The sequence below is a fragment of the Heterodontus francisci genome, chromosome 2, assembly GCF_036365525.1.
Source record: "Heterodontus francisci isolate sHetFra1 chromosome 2, sHetFra1.hap1, whole genome shotgun sequence".
Classification (NCBI taxonomy): Eukaryota; Metazoa; Chordata; class Chondrichthyes; order Heterodontiformes; family Heterodontidae; genus Heterodontus; species Heterodontus francisci.
This window is the reverse complement of record NC_090372.1, coordinates 92,419,420-92,436,044: the sequence shown is the minus strand read 5'-3', so window position 1 is coordinate 92,436,044 and position 16,625 is coordinate 92,419,420. Positions and strand designations below refer to the sequence as shown.

Here is a 16,625-nt window from a genome sequence, read left to right as displayed (position 1 = left end):
GGCCATGTGAGCCGCATGGAAGATGGCAGGATCCCCAAAGACACATTGTACAGCGAGCTCGCCACTGGTATCAGACCCACCGGCCGTCCATGTCTCCGTTATAAAGACGTCTGCAAACGCGACATGAAATCGTGTGACATTGATCACAAGTCGTGGGAGTCAGTTGCCAGCATTCGCCAGAGCTGGCGGGCAGCCATAAAGACAGGGCTAAATTGTGGCGAGTCGAAGAGACTTAGTAGTTGGCAGGAAAAAAGACAGAGGCGCAAGGGGAGAGCCAACTGTGCAACAGCCCCAACAAACAAATTTCTCTGCAGCACCTGTGGAAGAGCCTGTCACTCCAGAATTGGCCTTTATAGCCACTCCAGGCGCTGCTTCACAAACCACTGACCACCTCCAGGCGCGTATCCATTGTCTCTCGAGATAAGGAGGCCCAAAAGAAAAAAAAAAGAAAGATATATATATATATATATATATATATATATGGACTTCCAGAAGGTATTTGATGAAGTCCCTAATAAGAGACTGTTAAAGTTGAAGTACATGGAATTAAAGGCAAATTATTGACCTGGATAGGAAATTGGCTGAGCAGCAGTAGACAGAGAGTAGAGATAATAGCTCTTTCGATAATGCGACTTTAGGTCGCAGGATGTGACTAGTGGTGTCCTGCAAGGATCTCTGTTGGGACCTCAATTATTTACCATATTTATTACCAACTTAGATGATGGGATAGAAAACCACATATCCAAATTTTCCAATGACACAAAGATGGGTGGCATTGTAAGCAGTGTAGATAGAAGCATAAATTTACAAAGAGATATGGGTAGATTCAGTGAATGGGCAGAACGGTGACAAATGGATTTCAATTTAGGCAAATGTGAGGTCATTCACTTTGGATCTAAAAGGATAGAATGGCGTCACGATGAAAAGCTAGAAGTATTGGCGGTCCAAAGAGACTTGGGGGTCCCTGTACATAGATCATTAAAATATTGTGAACAGGTACAGATAATATCAAAAAGGCTAATGGAATGCTGGCTTTCATATCTAGAGGACAAGAATACAAGTTATACTTCAGCTATACAAAGCCCTGGTTAGACCTGGAGTACGATGAGCAGTTCTGGGCAACACACCTTAGGAAGGATGTACTGGCCTTGGAGGGAGTGTACCGCAGATTTACCAGAATGATAACTGGACTCCAAGGATTAAATTACAAGGAGAGATTACACAAACTAGGATAGTATTCCCTGGAATTTAGAAGGTTAAATGGTGACTCAATTGAAGTGTTCAAGATATTAAGGGGAACAGATAGGGCTGATAGAAACTATTTCCGTTGGTTGGGGACTCTAGGACTAGGGGCACAGTCTATAAATTAGAGCCAAACCTTTCAGGAGTGAAATTCGGAAATTCCCATACACACAAAGCGTGGCTTATTATGATCCCATTAGGAGTTGTTGATGTTTAAAAAAAAGAAAGTCAAATTCACAGTTATTACTGAAAGAATTACACCACAAGATTTCACGTTTTAAACAAAAACTTTACTGTACAAGAGTTACACAAAGCAAAACACTACTAACTTAACACTACAATTTGGAAACATATTTTAAATTTAAAATCTTAACCGAACATGAAGATGAATACTTTAAACTCTATATCTCAACAGAACACTCTCATTTGACTGTTACTTCCGCCCCAAGAATTCCCCTGTACGTTAGAGGATTTTGGCAGTTTGTTCACTTCCCCTGGGACCAATCCAATATGTACCACAGCTCTTAGTAATTCACTGCAATTTCTTTAATTTCTCAGCTGTCTTCCGATGTTTGAGATTTCCAATCTTTGGTTAGGCAAATCCTCCACTTCACCTTCAACACCTCACGTATCTGGATTTCCCAGATTGAGCACGGGCCTGCCTCAAAACAGAAACACCCTGGTTCCTGAGGCCTCTCTGCTCCCGAGTCCAGCTGACGTCGAAAAGTTAACTGCCTTTCCAAAAGCCAACTGACTGACTGTCAGCAAGCACACAAATCAAAAAACCAAAAGACGCCCCCTGCATCATCTATCTCCACAGAAAAGTGTGCAGCAAGTGATTAGGAAGGCAAATGGTATGTTGGCCTTCATCGCAAAGGGATGAGTACAGGAGTAAAGATGTCTTGCTGCAATTGTATAGAGTCTTGGTGAGACCCCACCTGGAGTATTGTGTACAGTTTTGGTCTCCTTATCTAAAGAAGGATATACTTGCCATCGAGGGAGTGCAATGGAGGTTCACCAGACTAATCCCTGGGATGATGGGATTGCCTTATGAGGAAAGAGGGCCTGTATTCTCTCGAGTTTTTAGAGAGGTGATCTCATTGAAACTTACTAAATTCTTACAGGGTGGATTATAGATAGGATGATTCCCCTGGCTGGTGAATCTAGAAGCAAGGAACATAGTCCCAGAATAAGGGGTAAGCCATTTATGACTGAGATGAGGAGGAATATCTTCACTCAGAGGGTGGTGATTCTTTGGAATTCTCTACCCCAGAGGGCTGTGGAAGCTCAGTCATTGAGCATGTTCAAGACAGAAATCAAGAGGAAATGCACCAGAGACAGAGAGTATAAATCGAGATTGAGGCTCGGGGCCTACACTTAGCTGGGAGAGCAGAGAGGCAGCGGACTGGCGAGGAAACGCACCAGAGAGGGAGAGTATAAATCAAGACTAAGGCTTGGGGCCGACACTTAACTGGGAGAGCGGAGAGGCAGACTGGCTGGAAGTCGGCGCATGCTGGTGACATCACAGGAAAGCCTTAAGTTATATGACTCGCCATTGGTTGGTGAGTAAATGCTGTTCGGGTTTGTGTATAAATAGCTGGAAAATTAGAAAAATGTAAAATTTTCTTTTAAAAATAACCCTCAAGTAACTACTTTGTAACTGGTACGATTTATTAGTATTACTAAGGTTTAAATTAGTAATGTGAGTGATTGGTGAGTGGAGGCATTAATTAAAAAACTTAATTTAAAAATGATTTTAAAAATAATTAAATAATCAAATAGTTAATTAAAACACAATAATGATGGCAGGGCAGATGATGTGTTGTAGCTCTAGCATGTAGGAGCTGGTGAACACCAGTGTGATCTACGGCAACCACATCTGCAGTATGTGTCTGCGGCTCAAAAGCCTGGGATTGGAGTGGATGAGCTGGAGGCTGAGCTACAGACACTGCGAGGCATCAGGGAGGGGAAAATTTACCTGGACACTTTGTTCCAGAAGGCAGTCACACCCCATAGGATAGGGTCTTCTGATTTGGTCAGTGGTCAGGGACAGGAGGGCGTGACTGTGAGTGAGGCAGGTAACAGGATCCAGAAGGAAGAAGTAGAGGAGCTCAGCCCTTGAAATTATCCAACAGGTTTGAGGTTCTTTCAACTTGTATGGATGAGAGCGAGGGCTGCAGGGTGGATGAGCAAACTGACCGTGGCACCGTGGTACAGGAAGTCATTCAAGAGGTGGGAGTACATAGGAATGTAGTGGTAGTAGGTGACAGATTGTCAAGAAGATAGACACAGTTCTCTAAAGCCAAGAGCGAGAGTCCCGAAGTCTGTGGTGCTTGCCCGGTGCCAGGGTTCGGGACATCTGCTTAGGGCTGGAGAGGAGCTTGCAATGGGAGAGGGAGGATCCAGGTGTTGTGGTCCACTTGGGTACCAACGACATAGATAGGACTAGGAAGAAAGTTCTGCATAGAGAGTATGAGTAGCCAGGGGCTAAATTAAAAAACATGACCTCAAAAGTAATAATCTCTGGATTATTACCTGAGCCATGAGCAAATTGGAGTAGGGTAAATAAGATTAGAGTCAAATGCGTGGCTCAAAGATTGGTGAGGGGGAAATGGGGTATGATTCATGAGGCACTGGCACCAGTACTGGGGAAAGTGGGAGCTGTACCGTTAGGATGGCCTTAATCGGAACGGTGCTGGGACCAGTGTTCTGGCGAGTCATATAACTAGGGCGGTAGAGAGGGCTTTAAATTAAATAGTGGGGGCGGGAGAGGGGGCAAGGGATCAAGTGAGGGAAGATGTGATCATTTAGAGAGAGGAGAAGGCAAGAGAGCAAGGTAGCAATAAGGGAATTGATAATCTGAGGTATGGCAGGAAGGAAAGATTAGAGGGAAGCAAAACTAGTAACAGGAAGTAGAGAAGTGGTAAGTGAATCAGTTGGTTCAGATTTCACCTTCTGAACTTTATTTTCTTCTATATTTCCAGGTTCATCATTTAAGTTAGAAAAGAATGTCCCAATTAGTTCCACAGTTAAACCATCTTTCTTCTGCTTAACTGCAGGCACATCATTATTTTTAAGTCCATTCCCCAGATTTAGCCACTTTAAGAAGATTGTTCTAATTATCCTGATGTTTAAATATAAATGCTTGATATTCCTGTTTGCTCTGGTCGTTAAACAACTTATAATCTTTCAGTTTTTCTTGATCCCACTCAGAATGAGCCTTATCTAATTTCCTGTGAGCAAGTGCAATGGCGTCCTCATTCTGGGATCTCATCTTCCACTCTAAAACTTTGATTCTTCCTTGCAACTCCTGAAGAATATCACCCCAATCACTTTGGGGTTTCAAATGGTCCTTTGCAACCTGCCCATTTGCTTAGATTCCTGTTGCTGTATTCTTTGTTGTATCAGCATTGGTAGGCACCTTTGAGTGTCAGTGTCAGGTCTCATTAACCTTCAAAGTTAGTCTGAAGTCTCAGTCCTTCTTGCGGAGAACTTTTAATTTGAAATTCTTTAGGTACCTTTGCTGCCTCTGTTAAGTCCATTAATGGGGTAGATACATTGGTATCTTTACACTCTTTCCCGAGGATTACAAACAGGTGATGGGTTTTACCCACAGGAATAGTTCTCGTACTCCTGCTCACCGTTCTAGAAAACAGAAAAACATTATCTCTTGCGAGATGATTTCCTAATATAAAATCAACCTCATTAACAGGTAGTTCAGACACAACATCAACAATAACAGATCCATTTACTAAAGCACAATTTAAATTCACTCTATACAATAGGATGGGCACACAATTCCCATCGATACCCCATTTCAATACATTTTTATTTAGCGAACTCTTTGAAGAAAAGTCTAAATCTTTTTCTAACATTAAGCTCTGAGCTGAACCTGTATCTCTCAGGATAACAATCTTTCTGGGTCTTTCCTTTGACAAAAATGGAATATAAAAACCTCAATCTTTAACGCCTCTATTTGCACCCACTGTAAATACATTAGACAGTATTGATTTTTCACCAGCCTCACTCTTTCGTGTAATATTTGTTGGAGAAACACAACCCACGCTCACTAAAGCCACGGCTTTTGGTTTTAATTTCCAACACTCTGCTCTTACATGTCCAACCTTATGTCAATGAAAACATGTTGGTCTTTTTGACTTGCTCCTATCTCTCTTTGGGGAGCATATTTCTTCTCATTCCTGCTATCCCCTTCTCTGTAATCAGAAACTACTTCATCATTTGGTCTATCTCTCCAACTCCTGTGTGGATTTGCAAATGAAGATCTACTACCCCCTAGCTGCTTATGGGACAAATCATAATCATCAGCTAAGACAACAGTTTCTCTTATATGAGAAACGTTACGGTCTACTAAATGTGTCCTAATACCTGCTGGAACACGATTTTTAAATTCCTCCATTAACAGCACCTCTCTCACATGTTCAAAATTCTGTTCAAGTTTCATTGAACAATACCAATGGTCGAAAATCATTATTTTCTTCAGCAAATTCTACAAAAGTTTGATTCTGTCTCTTACTCAAATTTTGAAATTTTAATCAATAAGCTTCTGGAAATAGCTCATCCCCGCTAAGTACCTCATTTTTAACTGTCTCAACCTGCAGACTGTTCCTCAGAAAGTCTTGAACAAACATCCAATGCTTTTCCCATTAAGACACTTTGCAAAAGAATGGTCCATGTTTCTCGTGGCCAAGCTAACCTTGTAGCAATTTTCTCAAATGAGACAAAATACCTTTCAGCTCCTTCCTCAGTGAATTTAGACACTAGGCAAATATTCCTTGTTAAATCAAAACCTGGGGCTGAATTTTGAGCCCCTTGACAGGCAGGGGGGCCTGTAAAATTCTGCCAGGAGAGGCCTGCCTTGACCCCCGACTTCGAGAAGGCCCCGCTGGATATTAGTGGCGGCGACGAGGCCTCGGTGATCTAAATATTTAAATGAGCATTAATGAAATGCAAATGAACATAGCGACCGACGGCGGCCATCCCACGCTGATTTTACGTCCAACCAGCTGCGACTCGCACACCTTTGGAATTCCGCTGGAGTTCTGAGGTGAGACACTGGTGGGGGGAGGGGGGAGGAGGAAGAATAAAATTATCAGGGCGGGAGGGGTGGCAGAACGGGAAAAACACTTTTTATTGGCTGTGGGGTTGGTGGGAAGGGTTTGAAGGGAAAATGTGAGAAGGTTGGAGGGAAAGTTCGGGACGGGAATAAAATAAGTTTTGTGAATTTAGGGTAATGAAAAGACCATGGCGGGGGGGAGGGGGGGCGTTGGGAAAGGGCTTCCATCTTCTAATTCTTTACTAAAAACAAATTAAATCTAATATACCTTTAAAATGTCAATTTTTGCTAAGGGCTTGAAGCCCTTTAAAAATGGTGGTGGCGCTGGACGCCGTTGCCAGGGCGGCCGCTCCACCCCCTCCATTTAAATCAGCCCCTGCGTGTAATATTGCGGGGGCTGTGCGGTGGCACTTCCGTATCGGAAGGCTGCCGATTTTACAGCACGCCACCGCAGGGCATGGCGTGCTGATAAAATCCAGCCCCCGGAGTTGAACTCGAATCATCATCCAAACTACTAATTCCCTATCCACATAAACTAAGCCTTTCTTCTTTCCAATTCAAATTGTTTCGCTTCTCTTTCTTTTTGAACCTCTAATTCCAATATTTGCTCTTCTCTATCTCTTTCCAATTCGAGTTGCTTAATTTCTTTTTCCAATTTAAGTTGCTTCATTTGTAATTGAATCCTAACTAACTTAATCTGTATTTTATCTGGGTCAAACGTTTCCTCTTTAAATTCCAAATGTTGTGCTAAAGTCTCCACTATTTCTGCTTTTTTAGCCCCTGCTTTTAACTCTATCTTCAACTCTGCTGCTAACGTCATCATCTTAACTTTTGTTATTGTTGCAAAACACTCAGGGATAAATCTTCCCATCCCAGAAAAGTCTTAGCAATTGACAAAGTCATTCTGCTTCTCAATAAGAACAGTAAAAGTCACCATGAAATCTTGTTCACTTAAACTTTAGCGAAGCCCACCGTATCTATCTCAGTCTATGGATTCAAAAACCCGCCAAAATCCCCCAATTTGTTACGATCCCATTAGGGACAGTTTACATTTAAAAAGAGAAAGTTGAATTCCCAGTGATTGCTGAAAGAATTACATCACAAGATTTCACATTTTAAACAAAAACTTTACAAGAGTTACACAAAGCAAAACACTGCTAACTTAACACTACAATTTGGAAACACATTTTAAACTGAAAATCTTAACTTGAAGATGAATACTTTAAACTCTAACTCTCAATAGAGCACCTTCCTTTGACTGTTACTTCCACTCCAAGAATTTCCCTAAACGTTACAGGATCTTGACAATTTGTTCACTTCTCCTGGGACCAATCCAATGTGTACCACAGCTCTTAAGAATTCACTGCGATTTCCTTAATTTCTGAGCTGTCTTCCGAGGGTTGAGAGTTCCTAGCTTTGGCTCGGCAAATCCTCCAGTTCACCTTCAACACCTCACGTATCTGGATTTCCCAGCTTGAGCATGCCTCAAAACACCCTGGTTCCTGATGGCCTCTCTGCTCCTGACTTCCAAAAGCCAACTGACTGACTGTGTCAGCAAGCACACAGATCAAAAAAACAACAGACACCCCTGCATCATCTATCTCCATAGCAAAGTGATATTAATGGGATGTCCGAGATAGCAATTTAAACTAGTTATTTCCAACTCAAAATCTTCTCTTTGATTCCTGATACCCACATGAATAATTGATATTGCTCGCAATGACAGAACAAACTCTCCTAAACCTTCTGGTTCCAACTGCCCAACTAAATGAAGCCACCTCCGGTGTTACGGCTCTCATCTCTAACTCTGTCTCTGTATGCCCTCATAAAGAGATTTTTTGAACTTTAAATCTCTTTTTTTCTGGGAAGTCATATGAATAATTTAAACCCCCAAATGCAGCAGCGGCAGACACACAGGACTGAATTTTATAAGTGCGCTACAAATCACAGCGGCACACTTTGAAGTTGGTGGTCCACCTGCGCGGATTGCCTGTCGCTGAGCCCCTGTGATAATTCGCGTGGGGACTCATTTAAATCGAGGGGGCTGAATGGCTGCCCCCGATGACGTAGAGGGGGCGGTCGCTCCATCTTCGGCAATGGGTTCTAGCTCCACTGCCGTTTTTAAAGGGCTTCAAGCCCTTACCGGTAGTTTAACTCTTTAAAGGCACATTATGGGAAAATTGAAATTGAAAACTTTATCAACAGATCAAGGCCCCTCTCCCAACCCTCAATGACCATTTAATGTTATTTACACATCAGAAAATCTCTTCTTGCTGATCAACTTTTCCCCCTGAACTTTGTAAATTTGCCCTTCAACCCCTTCCCTTCAGCACCTCAGCCGATGGAAAGATTTTTCCCCGTTTCCCCCCGCCGCCCTGAAAATCCCACTCCTCCCTCCTCCCCACCAGTGTCTTCACCAAAATATCGCTGTGGGGCAGCTGCCGGGAAAAGATAGGTTTATTTGCATGTGTTTTAATTAAGTTTAATATTAAAATGAAGACCCCGCTGCTCGGCGGTGGTGGGGGGGGTGTAGGGTGCCGCACCGAGGGCTCGCTGTCGCCGGTAAAATGCGGCGGGGCCTTCTCGACATTGGGGGTTATGGCGGACCTCTCCCAGAAGAATTTACCAGACCCCGACATCGGAGGGCTGGTAAGATTCAGCCCACTGTCTCCATCAACAAGTTAAGAGGCGTTCCTATTGTATAGGGTCTTTACTCTTGCAAATAAACATGGGCCACCCTTTGATTTGTAACCACCCTAGGTTTGTTTGCCAGCTTCTCAAACCAGGTGTTTTCATTTGCCTTGTATTAAAAAAAATCAATTGCCAAATTAAAAGTTACCTCCAGAAAATTGATACAAACCACGAACCAGGTGATCTGAACAGGTAGAATTTTGGAACTCTCTTCCACAAATAGCAATTGATGCTAGATCAATTGTTAATTTTAAATCTGAAATTGATAGATTTTTGTTAACTAAATATATTTAGGGATTTGGGGCAAGGTGGATATATGAAGTTAGGTCGCAGATCAACCATAATCTCATTGAATGGTGAAACAGTTTGAGGGGCTAAATGGTCTACTCCTGTTCCTAGGATGCATCCAGGACCCTTTCGTTCCAGACAGGCTGCTCAAAATCCGCTTCCCATAGGAGAACTTCCCTTTACCACCATGGCTTTACCCTTCACCATCTTACCATCCATCTGGGATGCACCATCACAGCTTTCCCTTGGTCAAGATCCTGCAATAAAAACTACCAACAATCACCTTATAAAACTTTAACCAAAAACATTCGCTTATACAAACAAAAATGAACTATTCACACTTGAGCATTCCATTCTTGCGGGTGTCTTTGCCTGTCCTAGTGATCCTATGCAGTGCCACCCCAATGGCTGCAGCATGGCCGGTGGAAGGCTGCTGACTTTCACTGGGGGACACTGCAGATGGGCTTGCAGGACGCCCTCGAGCAGATCCGGATTCTCAGGATCTAGCTTTGGAACGCACCACTTTGGCAATGGCGTTAGCAGTCTGAGCTAGCTGGCTGAGAGGTAACAGCAAGGTGGTATGGCAGTGGTGGGAGCACGAATCTGCACTGGAGAAGTGAATGCAGCAAATATTTGATATTTGATCCATTTTTGAAGATTGAAGGTGAAGAAAAATGGAGCACCAGTCTAGGCAGAGGGCTCCAACATTCAGTGATACCATGCTGGAAGCACTAGTCACAAAGTTGGACTCAAGGAGAGAGACCATGTTTCCACACGAGGCTCTCAAGCCAGACCCTCCATAGGGATTGAGTGTAGGTGGCAAGGGAGGCCACTGCCTCGAGTCTGGTCCTCAGGACCTGGCAGCAGTGCCAGAATAAGTTTAATGAACTCAGACTTGTGGCCAACATCAGAGAATGCATCTTCACATAGCCGCTCATACTCACCAAACCACCAGCCTCTCATGCTGCTCATTGCATCACACCACCATCCCTCACCCAGCAGCACTCAGGACTTACGCCTAGCATTCACATATTCCACCTCATCCGTACCTTCCTTTGATGCCAGCCTCACACCCAGGTCTCGCTGCCTCCAATTAACTCCAGCTATGCAGCTGTGGCAGGAACATCATCCAAACACAGTGCTACACAATCACTGAAATTCTGTCCTCTCTCTTGCAGGCCAAAGTCACCTATAACAGGAGGGAGAACCAGAGGACTGGTGGGGGTGGCCATGAGTCCATCCACTCAGCCTGATGGAAGAGATGGGGCTGAGAAACATGGGGCATTCTGCAACAGAGCCAGTGGCATCCGGTGTCACTGAGATCATCGATGATGATAGTAAGTCACTGCCTTATGCCCCTTCTCTATTCCCTCCTCACCCTGAGATGTGGCATGAAGTGCAAAGTACAGATGATGTGACTATGGACCACTTGCTTTCCTCCCCAACTCCAACCCTCCCCTTCTGTTTTTATGCTTTCAGATAATCAAACACTGATGAAGAAGGGTCACTGACCTGAAACAATAACTCTGCTTCTCTCTCCACAGATGCTGCCAGACCTGCTGAGTATTTCCAGCATTTCTTGTATTTATTAACCAAAAACTGCTGCCTGGCCAGCTACAGGAGGAGGAGGAAGAGCAATCCCACACCAATGACGAGGAGGCACCATCATTTCATCTGACAGTTGCAGCTACCAGCCCAGATACTGGCACTAAACATATCTAATTTTAATCACTCCATCATTGCTGGCTGTGGCTTCAGCTGCCTAGGCCCGAAGCTTTGGAATTCCCTCTCTAAACTTCTCTACTTCACTCTCCTCCTTTAAGACCCTCCTTAAAACCTACCTCTTTGACCAAGCTTTTGGTTATTTGTCCTAATATCTCCTTATGTGGCTTGGAGTCAAAATTTGATTGATAACACTCCTGTGAGGTGTCTTGGAATACTTTACTACCATAAAGATGCTATATAAATGCAAGTAGTTGTTTTCCTCACTAAGTCTTCCAGCTCCATTATATAAAAACCACAACTCATACAAGATTCCCTAGAACAAATTCCATCCCTATTGCCCTGTCTTTTCAATCTCTATTCACCATGACATTGATTTCAAAATCATTGACTTCAGATGTCTTGTTCCACTTTACTTCTGTGATCTTTTGTTATCCTACATTCCAGCAAGCAACTTTTGCTTCCGTACTGGCCGAATGCTCATCTCTCCCCTTCACTCCACTATTGATAGCCATCATGCCCTTACACTCTAAACTGTTCTTCCTAAACCTTGCTGTCTTGCTGCCAAGTTGCCCACATTGAAATGCATACTTAAAACTTACCTTTTTGATTTTCAGTTACCTCCCCCCAATTACTGTACTTTGTGCTCGGAGCTCACTTTCCCCATAAAGTGCTGTGGTACATTTTGTTGCATGACTGAAGCTGTACAATTAAGTTGTATAGTGTGATAATTCACCAGTGTGCTGCAATAGCCATCCTTTTCTGTAACTTACAGGCACTTTTACCCATTCCCAGGCTGAGTATAAGTGCTCATTGCAGAAATATAATTGCAAGTTAATACTTTCAAAATGCCACTTCTCACGGTATCCCTCGAATCACTTGTGAGAGGGAGAACAATATCTACATACATATTAATCTGGTAGAAATGCAGTATTTTGCTTTTATATTAATCTGGTAGGTTTGCTTCCAAAAAAGACAATGTTACCACAATTGGCAATTCACCTTTTCAGATATTGCAAGGGAAAATCTGTGCACTACAGCTTCAAGGTGCAACTTGTTGGCAGCAGATCAGATTTCACCTTTCAAAAATTCTACTGCAAGGGAAAACACAGTGAACTGGTAGGAAACAATTTCACATCTTATATGCTGAATACAAAACCTTAAGTGCGTTATTGAGAGGAAGCACAGAATGAAGATGTTACTTCAATACTAAACAGGACAAAATTGCAGTTCCAATCAACTGGAGTAATCTCATAAAATAATTGCAAATTGCTTATGACATTGTTCCGTGAGTCAAAGTATATGGTAGATATTTGAAAAATGTGATCAGAGACTGAAATAAATGGAGTGTTGAAGTGCTTTTACACTGATTCCTGGATAAGTGGACAGCAGTGATTTGCTTTTGATTAGTTTAAGTCACTATTCAGAAAAGCAAGAGAGACATATTTCAAATCTGATGTATATTACGCACAAGGGGCTGGATTTTGTTGTCCCGCCACTGGGTTAAAGCGGGAGCAGAAATTGGCGGCCGTCCCGCGCGGGATCCATGCTGCTGTGATTCTGTGGCGGGCAGCCACTTAGAATATACACAGCGGCCGCCCCTACCAATAACGTGGTGGGCGGCATTGGCGATGCCATTCACAGTGTCACCTGATGTGGATGCAGGTGCTGGCACCATTTTAAAAAGGCTGCCACCCCTGCAGACAGTTCAGAAAAAAGCAGAGTTGACCCCTTCCTCCCCCTTCTCTATACAAATACTGCAGAGTTGACTGCTTCCCCTCTTCTCTATCCAAATACTGCAGAGTTGACTGCTTCCCCTCTTCTCTATACAAATACTGCAGGGTTGACCCCTTCCTCCCCCTTCCCTATACAAATACTGCAGAGTTGACCCCTTCCCCTCTTCTCTATACAAATACTGCGGAGTTGACTGCTTCCCCTCTTCTCCATACAAATACTGCAAGGTTGACCCCTTCCTCCACAAATACTGCAGAGTTGACTGCTTCCCCTCTTCTCCATACAAATACTGCAGGGTTGACCCCTTCCTCCCCCTTCTCTATACAAATACTGCAGAGTTGACTGCTTCCCCTCTTCTCCATACAAATACTGCAAGGTTGACCCCTTCCTCCACAAATACTGCAGAGTTGACCCCTTCCCCTCTTCTCTATACAAATACTGCAGGGTTGACCCCTTCCTCCCCCTTCCCTATACAAATACCGCAGAGTTGACCGCTTCCCCTCTTCTCTATACAAATACTGCAGGGTTGACCCCTTCCTCCCCCTTCTCTATACAAATACCGCAGAGTTGACCCCTTCCCTACTTCTCTGTACAAATACTGCAGACTTGACCCCATCCTCCCCCTTCTATTTATTTTTATTATATTTAGAGATACAGCATTGAAACAGGCCCTTCGGCCCACCGAGTCTGTGCCGACCAAGAACCACCCATTTATACTAACCCTACAGTAATCCCATATTCCCTACCACCTACCTACACTAGGGACAATTTACAATGGCCAATTTACCTATCACCTGCAAGTCTATGGCGGTGGGAGGAAACCGGAGCACCCGGAGAAAACCCACGCAGTCACAGGGAGAACTTGCAAACTCCACACAGGCAGTACCCAGAATTGAACCCAGGTCACTGGAGCTGTGAGGCTGCGGTGCTAACCACTGCGCCGCCCTCATATACAAATACTCCAGAGTTGACCCCCTCCCCTCTTCTCTATACAAATACTGCAGAGTTGACCCCTTCCTCCCCCTTCCCTATACAAATACCGCAGAGTTGACCCCTTCCTCCTCTTTCCCAATACAAATACTGCAGAGTTGACCCCTTCCCCTCTTTATACAAATACTGCAGAGTTGACCCCTTCCCCCCCCCTTTCCTATACAAATACAGCACAGTTCACCCTTCCTCATACAAATACTGCAGAGTTGACCCCTTCCTCCCCCTTCTCTGTACAAATACTGCAGGGTTGACCCCTTCCTCCCCCTTCCCTATACAAATACCGCAGAGTTGACCCCTTCCCTACTTCTCTGTACAAATACTGCAGAGTTGACCCCTTCCTCCCCCTTCTCTGTACAAATACTGCAGAGTTGACCCCTTCCTCCCCCTTCTCTATGCAACTACTGCAGAGTTGACCCCTTCCTCACACTTCCCTTTGCAAATACTGCAGAGTTGACCCCTTCCCCCCCCTTTCCTATACAAATACAGCACAGTTCACCCTTCCTCATACAAATACTGCAGAGTTGACCCCTTCCTCCCCCTTCTCTGTACAAATACTGCAGAGTTGACCCCTTCCTCCCCCTTCTCTATGCAACTACTGCAGAGTTGACCCCTTCCTCACACTTCCCTTTGCAAATACTGCAGAGTTGACCCTTCCCCTCTTCTCTATACAAATACTGCAGAGTTGACCCCTTTCTCCCCCTTCCCTATGCAAATACTACAGAGCTGACCCCTTTCCCGTTTCTCTATACAAATACCGTAGAGTTGACCCCGTCCTCCCCCTTCCCTATACAAATACTGCAGAGGACCCCTTCCCCCCCCTTCTCTATACAAATACTGCAGTATTGACCCCTTCCATATACAACTGCAGAGTTGACCCCTTCCTCCCCCTTCTCTATACAAATACTGCAGAGTTGACCCCTTCCTCCCCCTTCCCTATACAAATACTGCACAGTTGACCCCTTCCTCACACTTCCCTTTGCAAATACTACAGAGTTGACCCCTTCCCCTTTTCTCTATACAAATACTGGAGAGTTGACCCCTTCCTCCCCCTTCCCTATACAAATACAGCACAGTTGACCCCTACCTCCCAAATCCCTAAGCAAATACATCACAGTTGACCCCTACCTCCCAAATCCCTATACAAATACAGCACAGTTGACCCCTTCCTCCCCCTTCCCGAAAGAAATACTGCAGAGTTGACCCCTTCCTCCCCCTTCCCTAAACAAATACTACAAAGTTGACCCCTTCCCCGTTTCTCTATACAAATACTGCAGAGTTGACCCCCTTCCTCATACAAATACTGCAGTGTGGATCCCTTCCTCCCCCTTCCTTATACAAATACTACAGAGTTGACCCCTTCCCCGTTTCTCTATACAAATACAGCACAGTTGACCCCTTGCTCCCCCTTCCCTATACAAATACTACAGAGTTGACCCCTTCCCTATACAAATACTGCAGAGTTGACCCCTTCACTTCTTCTCTATACAAATACATCACAGTTGACCCCTTCCCCTCTTCTCTATACAAATACTGCAGAGTTGACCCCTTCCCTATACAAATACAGCACAGTTGACCTCCTCCCATCTTCTCTATACAAATACTGCAGAGTTGACCCCTTCCCCGCTTCCCTATACAAATACTGCAGAGTTGACCCCTTCCCTATACAAATACAGCACAGTTGACCTCCTCCCCTCTTCTCTATACAAATACTGCAGAGTTGACCCCTTCCCCGCTTCCCTATACAAATACTACAGAGTTGACCCCTTCACTTCTTCTCTATACAAATACATCACAGTTGACCCCTTCCCCTCTTCTCTATACAAATACTGCAGAGTTGACCCCTTCCCTATACAAATACATCACAGTTGACCCCTTCCCCTCTTCTCTATACAAATACTGCAGAGTTGACCCCTTCCCTATACAAATACAGCACAGTTGACCTCCTCCCCTCTTCTCTATACAAATACTGCAGAGTTGACCCCTTCCCCTCTTCTCTATACAAATACTGCAGAGTTGACCCCTTCCCCTCTTCTCTATACAAATACTGCAGAGTTGACCCCTTCCTCTCCTTTCCCTATACAAATACTGCAGAGTTGACCCCTTTCCCCCTTCTCTATACAAATACTGCACAGTTGACCCCTTCCCCTCTTCTCTATACAAATACAGCAGAGTTGACCCCTTCCTCCCCCTTCTCTATATAAATACTGCGGAGTTGACCCCTTCTTCATACAAATACTGCAGAGTTGACCCCTTCCCTATACAAATACCGCAGAGTTGACCCCTTCCGTTCTTCTCGAAACAAAATGCGCAGTTGACCCCTTCCCCTCTTCTCTATACAAATACCGCAGAGTTGACCCCTTCCCTTCTTCTCTATACAAATACTACAGAGTTGACCCCTTCCCCTCTTCTCTATGCAAATACTGCAGAGTTGACCCCTTCCTCCCCCTTCTCTATACAAATACTGCAGAGTTAACCCCTTCCCTATACAAATACTGCAGAGTTGACCCCTTCCCCACCTTCCCTATACAAATACTGCAGAGTTGACCCCTTCCTCCCTCTTCCCTATCCAAATACCGCAGATTTGACCCCTTCCCTTTATCGCTATACAAATACTGCAGAGTTGACCCCTTCCTCTCCTTGGTGGTGCCCGCTTTCCCTTTACGGGAAATTGAATGCACGTGACTGCCGAACATCACGCTGAAGATAGAGTACTGAAGGTAAGATCACTGCAGGTTACATATAAGTTAATGCAAACATCTAATTATATGAATAGCTGGGTCCCTTGGCAGAGCAGCGGAGGGGCCACCACGGAGCTTCCCGCTGCCGAGAAGATTTGGCTCGTCAATCCCTGCTGCTTGCCTGGTCTGATTCTCTGTGGCCCCCC

The 16,625-nt window shown here is 44.4% G+C and overlaps 1 protein-coding gene across 2 annotated transcripts in view; it reads right to left on the bottom strand.

Moving 5' to 3' along the window:
- Positions 1 to 1,566: 1,566 nt before the first annotated feature.
- LOC137345341 (alpha-1,6-mannosylglycoprotein 6-beta-N-acetylglucosaminyltransferase A-like) overlaps positions 1,567 to 16,625 on the bottom strand; it is a 172,819-nt gene continuing 157,760 nt past the window's right edge. Inside the window, exon 17 of one of the 2 annotated variants that reach the window (XM_068008841.1) lies at positions 1,567 to 4,887. In XM_068008841.1, the coding sequence (XP_067864942.1) occupies positions 4,689 to 4,887 (199 nt within the window). In that variant the 3' untranslated portion in view covers positions 1,567 to 4,688. The remainder of the gene's footprint in view (positions 4,888 to 16,625) is intronic. The other variant, XM_068008842.1, reaches the window with a different exon arrangement.